This window comes from Monopterus albus, unplaced genomic scaffold, assembly GCF_001952655.1.
Source record: "Monopterus albus unplaced genomic scaffold, M_albus_1.0 scaffold127.1, whole genome shotgun sequence".
In the NCBI taxonomy this organism is placed as follows: Eukaryota; Metazoa; Chordata; class Actinopteri; order Synbranchiformes; family Synbranchidae; genus Monopterus; species Monopterus albus.
Window position 1 is genome coordinate 1823934 of NW_018128007.1, and position 7039 is coordinate 1830972.

The 7039-nt window shown below is 43.7% G+C and overlaps 1 protein-coding gene across 1 annotated transcript; it reads right to left on the bottom strand.

The window, feature by feature from the left end:
• Window positions 1-2327: 2327 nt before the first annotated feature.
• Window positions 2328-4176, bottom strand: foxl1 (forkhead box L1). The gene has a single exon (XM_020612663.1). The coding sequence runs from the start codon at window positions 3872-3874 to the stop codon at window positions 2702-2704; it is 1173 nt and encodes a 390-aa protein (XP_020468319.1). The 5' UTR covers window positions 3875-4176; the 3' UTR covers window positions 2328-2701.
• Window positions 4177-7039: the final 2863 nt, after the last annotated feature.

The window sequence follows — 7039 nt, forward strand, 5'->3', positions numbered from 1 at the left end:
TTTCCACTTGCAAATCAGCAAAAAATGAAAATACAGCAACAAATATCTTGTTTCTTAAACACATCCAAATCTGCAGTCATGTAGCCAGGATACACAAAACAGAAAATAAAACCAACAAAAATATATTAGGCAGTCTGTTTACTGCTCCATTTCCATTTGTTATCCACATAACCTGCTGTAATATTTTTCCTGACTGGACTCCTTAGATAAAATAGTATGTGTGACAAATGCAGCCTGCAGTGATGTCCTCACAGGCCACATCCAAGTGCAGTATGAGAGACAGAAGACCCCTGATAGTCTTCGTCTACAGTGCTGCAGTTAACTGACATTCACACCCCCCCAGCTGCTTTTTCTGCTCTGTTAGCAAACAGAGATCCAACTTTATACTGATGATAGCAGGAAAGGTTGTCAACCTTGTATGTCTTCACTCAGGGACGACTACCGCTACCAAAGAGAAACTGATTTCTCTTTACTGTGAACGTGGTTGAAAACATTATGGAGTGTGAAAGGAAAAGAGAGCTGACTGAAGGAACCAGAAAGGTCCAAGTGTTAAGTGCATACAGTAGAAGCTGTGATGGTGTCATTACTGCATTTGTGGTCTTAAAACGCAGTTGGCAGAAACTTGTTAAATTGGTAGAAATAATGTGTAAATCATTCGCTAAAAGCTCAGCTCGAGGTCACCTCACTAGCTTTGTGTTGCTGCCAAGCTCTCACTTTACTGTTTTGGTATTTAAATGCAAAAAGGTAGAAAACAAGTAATACTGAAGTCATTCGTTCAGAGGCTGAAGTTCACTGTTCAAACACTCACAGAAGCCACCAGACAACTAACATTTATTAATTCACTTTACTTGTAGAAATCTCTGCCGCTCACTGGAGCAGGCAGCTGCTGGGCCGTGTGCATCATGTGTTAACTGCAGCCAGCTCCCAGACAGACTAAAGCTGATTCTTCTCACTACTTTTGTTTCGTCCGTCTCTCAGCCCCTCCACCGTTCTATCCCTTCTGTGCTTTTCATCATGTTTTATTTACACAAATGAAAGAACGAATTCTATCCACAGGAAATGCTTGTGATTGTGAGTTCCTCCCTTCAAATGTGGGGAAGTTTATTTATTTCAACAAACATTCCTGATTTGCACAATGCCGGCTTCGCACACTTGAGCTTTTTCAGACAAGCATGTGTCTAAGCTAGAGGCCTAATTTTAGACATGGCTGCTTTCTCTTTGTGGTGATGCTGTCTGATTTCATGCAGGTGTCATTCTACTGCAAGCTGGAGCCTCAGGTAGGACTTTATGTGCCATCGGGCTTTGCTGGATGTGCACCTGGATTCATAAAGATAACTTGTCATTTAAACTGAAGTGTTCAGGGTGTTATAAGACGTATGGTCCAGCAATAGGGAACCAGGGAACCAGGCCTTCTTCAGCCTTGCCTGAGTAGAAAACAGTGGTTTGAACTAATATGTCAATGCTGTGTTATTAGCTTTATTCAGAGAGCTGCATCATGTGGCCTACCTCGGCACAGCTCGATTCAACAGTGATTACATTGTTTCAGATTAAATCCTTTGAGTAATTAGCAGAGGAAGCCAAGACACTGAAAATGGCAAAAAAAAATAATAAAAGTAGTAGTGTTTTTTTTCTGTTTCATAAATATCATGGGACCTCCTCAGAAGTGGAAAAGGAGCCGTCAGTCACTGGCACTTTACACTGGAATGCAGTATTTCTCCTTCATAGTAAATTTCTCGTGTGTGACAACTCTTGGTCTGTGTGTTTCCAAAGCATCTGGGGGCGGCTCAGAGACATTTTGATTGAATGTTAACTGATATTCACATCATCTATAATCCTAGTCTAAATTTTCTTAATGATGATCCCTTATAATCAGTGAAGTTGATACAGTAGCTGCCAAAGAAAACAACCTTAACATCCAGGCTTACTCTTGATATTTGTCCAATCGCTCTGAATACAGTAAATCATCTTTTTTTCATGATGCACACAGCTAAACTGCACAGGCCTGGCAATCCTCAATGATCACAAGAACCAAAAAGCAAATACACAAATATACTGTATAGTTATGTGTCTCTTTGTCAATGTTTGATCAGGAAAAGGATTAAGTTTAGCTGATGTTTCAGCAACAGCAACAGCCCTGAGTCTCCCAACAGTTCTTCTGGTGTTGACTCAGTTTGAAATAAATCATGCTGTCATGTTATTACCAAACTAAACTTTATTTTGCACATGAAAGGAATGTAAATTATCTTCAGGTTACATTACTGAGTACTACACTGATACTGTACTGTCTCTTCAGAGTTCAGACACTGTGTATAGAGTACATAGGGCTTGCAGACATGTCCTTGAGGGTTTTAATCATCGTGAATGAGGAGAGAAAGACTGTATACATGAGCTTTCCCTAAATATTCACAAGACAAAGTCGTTATATGTTTCTAGGGTTTTGTCATATTAAGCATTAAACTGAATGGCACAGAATTTAAGGAGTTAACAGTAATGATAAAAAACACAGACTGGTGACAACACGCACGCTCCCGACAATGAGGTATGCTTCCAGCTGCTGTCCGTCATTGTCTGAACTGTACACGATGTAATTAGCAGAGATCCAGAGTGAGCTGAAGAGCGAACTGTCTCATGGTGACTCGTTATGTGGAGCTGGTTACAGACACCTTTACGCACTCTTACAAGTCTGAATCCGACACTGTACTCATTTAAAATGTGGCACTCTGTCAGGGCAGGTGAGTGACAGGTAAGAGCACAGGGGGAACCCCATCTGGTACAACTGATGCGACCGAGCACCGAGGATCACGGATGAACTGACAGCTGGACTCTGGAGCTCTGCGCACGTCTCCGCTGACAAACTGAGGATGCTGTTGCGCCTTTCGTCTTCGCCTTTTGATAAGATGCTCTCGATGCTAAAACCTTTCGACTTATCCCTGCTCACAACGTTTCCTTTCGGCCTGTCCTGTGCGAGCGCATCCACGTTTGTGTTTCCTGAGCAGCTGACAACGCAGAGCGGACCCCTCTCTCTCTCTCTCCCACTGAACGCTGACCTTCTCTCCTCTGGCTCCCGGCGGAGGGACGCGCCTGGGAGATACGCACCGTCCGTCCACAGTGAAGCGTGTCCCGGAGCGCGACACTGCTCAGGCTGTGGCGCGTCAAGCCTCCTCCCTGTGGATGCAAGTGCGTCGTGGCTGTGGGGCCCCCTAAGTCTCTGTATGGGGGGATTTCGGGGCTGTCCAGCGTGGTTAAAATCCACCAGAAAATGTTTTTTGTCATATTGTGTTTCTTCCACATTCTGCCTCGCTTGTACCTCTGCTATCTCCGAGCCACTCTGATGTTTCAGATAAATCTGAGGGTCCCTTGCAGGCCCCAGACCCTTGGTGCGCTTGAGACCCGCGGCTTTGGAGCCCAGAGCTTCATGTGGGCTCTTCGCCTTCCGCTTCCTGCGGCGGGAGTTGCCGTTCTCAAACATATCCAGACACTTGGTGTCCAGCGTCCAATAGCTGCCTTTGCCAGGCCGACCCTTCTCTCTGGGCACCTTGATGAAGCAGTCATTCAGGGAGAGGTTGTGCCGGATGGAGTTCTGCCAGCCCTGCTTGTTGTCATGATAAAAGGGGAACCGGTCCATAATGAACTGGTAAATGCCGCTGAGTGTGGCGCGCTGCTCCGGTGCGCTCTTGATGGCCATGGCGATGAGCGCGATGTAACTGTAGGGCGGCTTCTGCGGAGGCTCCTGGCGGGCCGGCACGAAGCTCAGGCCGGCCGGCACGACCCCTCCACTGTCCCCTCCATACAGATAGATGAGCTGGGGGGCGGAGAGGCCCAGAGCAGGGGGTGGCACTCCGAGCGACGGCAGACGGCCATGGTAGAGAGTCATGACGCCGTGGAAGCTGGTTTGTGATCCGGGGAACGCTGAGCCTGCTCCCAGAGCTCCTTCCCTCCACTGACTGACTGTGCAGCCTCATGAGGGCCCCGGAATAATTGTTGTACGTTTGCTGTTATGTTGACTTTGCGCTGAGAAATAAATTGTCCATCATAAACAGTCGATGGGGTTCTCAGCCCACCCACATTAATTAAATTTTCATTGCAATGAAACTCCCCTAGGGACCCCCACCCCCACACTCCACCCAGCAACCAATGAGGAGCCGCGTTATTCCCTCATCTGTTTATAGAATTAGTCGCTTGATAAGTCTGCCCACCCAGGTTGAATCAAGCTGTGTTTATTTGGGAAAATTTCCGGGCACCCAATACATAAACGCACTGATGTGCTGTTTGAAATATCACGTCCACCCCTGACGCTGAGAGTTGCTCACACAAGGAGAACAAGCAAACATGGCCGAGTCCTTTCTGGGAGTTGCTGTGGGTTCGTTCAGTGAAAACAAAGTTTGGCCTATAAAAGGGAAAACAAGTGAAATAGGTTCGACTGGCGTCAGGTCCGCTTCCTTCCGCAGGGGGCGGTATGTTGTTGGAAGAACATTTGGACAAAAAGTCCATTTTCATATTTAACTCTAGCTAATTTATTAAATGAGCCAGTTATGTTTTCTGTTAGCTTGGTCCTTATCTTTAATTTAAAATGTTCCCCTACACCACTCTTGATTTTGTGTAACAGTCCGGACCTCAGTTCTTTATCTGCTGTTGAAATATCCAGTAAACCTATAGTCTGACAGAGTTTGACCATCTCTTTAAGGTCATATTAATACCAGGACACGATTTGTAGTGCAAGTTTCATATGGAACTATACTTGTCTTTGTTTGTCTCCATGCACTTTGTATTTACTATTTGATGGACACATTTATTTCTATTTTATTTTATTTTTAAAAACTCCATGCACAATATTAAATATAAATATTAGGCCTACCATGCAACTATCCATCTGGAGCCAATCCCAGATGGCACTGGGTGAGGTGTGGGGTCCACCCTGGTCAGGTCATATTATATCACACAGTACCAGCAACAAGTATATGTTAAAGAGTTTTTAAAAGCTGGTTTTATACATCCAGAGTCACTTATTATATAGTGTATGATCATGATATCTTTAATAGTCAAAACCTTTGGTCATCACAGATTTTTCCTGCTCTCTGACACTTCAGAATAAATCCTGGTTAACCTTTTTCTTAAAGAAATGGATTGATGGCCTCCCTTGGTGACTGGCTCCATAAAGGGCTCTCTAGTGGCTTTAAGGGTCCTGGATAATCGCTGGTCAATTCTAAACAAATGGTGCTATGGGAGTTTGAAAAAAAACAATCAAGTGATTGTAACTGATAACAACAACATATTACTTTACCGAACAGCTCAGCTTGACTCACTTCATTACTTCTCTCAACTGAAGCACTAATACAAAAATGTGACACTAACAATACAAATTCAGGCTCAGAATGATCAGAGCGGAGCTCACAGCGACAACACAAAGTTAAGCATCAGCTTCAGAAAGGTCACGGCGATGCTGGGACGTTGGTCTGCATGGAATCGGACTGCACAGGCAGGTTGTGAAGCTGATACAATGAGCCAGTTAGCAGGGCATTACTTTCATTCATCAAATCAACTCGATATCTTTGATTAGCCTGTTTTGTTATTTGCAGCCCTAAATCAGATCAGAGGGAGTTCGAGGTCTGGGTGGCATGTTTTATTTACAACATGTATTCCCATTATTTTCTTGATTTAGCTTTGCATTACAAAAATAAAATACACAATTATATCCCATAAAAATTCTAAAATAACGCAACGATCTTCAGGTCATGTGGACACAGCCAGCTGGCGCTCCCTCTGCTCGCTGGCATGATCCTGATACTGGCTCAGTTTGTGTCAAAGCTGAACAAAATGAAATGTGGAGTTTTAATCGTCCTTTGAGAAGCAGCGGCCCGGCGCTCAGGACTGTATTCCTTACAAGGACAACGCAGGCAGTGTATTATTTGTAGATGTGAGCATGATGCTTTATATTATGTATTTTCCTGTTTATAGGTCAAAAGAGGCTTATAACAACTTTACAAGTGCACACAGCTGGCTCCTGCTTACATTAGGCCTTTGGAACTTTGAGTGGATAAACTTAGAGGTTGGTCTTTTCTCTGTTTCTCTCCCAGCACACGGTGATTCATTAGCAAATAAAACTAAACTAACATGCAAACATGAGATGTGTCCAGGCCTCAGCAAACAGAATTAGACATTTTCAAAGGGCAGCTGCTAGAATGGCACAGAAGATGCATTTTAGAATTTATATGAATGCAGCTGGTACACGGACATATGAGCCCATGATGTGAGCAGAGGGCTGTTAACCATTCATGCCTTCATGAAGCATGACCTCTTACTGCAAGGGAGTTAACAAACCTGACATTAAGGAGCACTAGTTCACCAACTGTGTATAAACATCCGTGGATCTGATATCACAGGACACCATAAAGCTAGCAGAACGTATCTATGTATTACTGTGAGAAATCATTTCATATAATTCATGAAATGTTCATTGTGTTTTGAGATCTCGTACCTGGCAGGCCGCCAAACAGTTCAGGCAGTCTCAAAATGATGCACGTTTAAATGAGGCTCTACTGTTGTCTGCCATATTGGTTACTGTTAAAAGGTTCTGACCTGAGACACAGGCAGCTTATGGATTAAATTGACCTGGGAAATTACAAAGAGAAATGTTGAGGAGCTTGTGGGTCTCTGTCTTTTCCTTCTGTAAGGTTAGTACAGTTTACCCTAACAGGTCCACTGGCGTTGAATAAAAAGTGGCGTTCAAAGCCGTTGTTGACCTTCACTACTGTGCACAGACAAAAATGTTCAGTTAGAGTTCTTACATGTACATCTACTCCCTTTCCCTCACTGAAAATCACACAAACTATGACTATGCAAATGTCTGTATATTTTGGTCCTGACCATTGACATACATGAGAGGGTCAGAATATTAGGAACGCCTCTGAATATAATGTAGTCCAGTACAACGCCACCTTTAACTATGACCTCAATAATGAACATATAACAAATGTATATATTTATGACAATTTCACCAAAAACTGAAACATTTTGAGCTTCATAAACACAAATGTTAAGG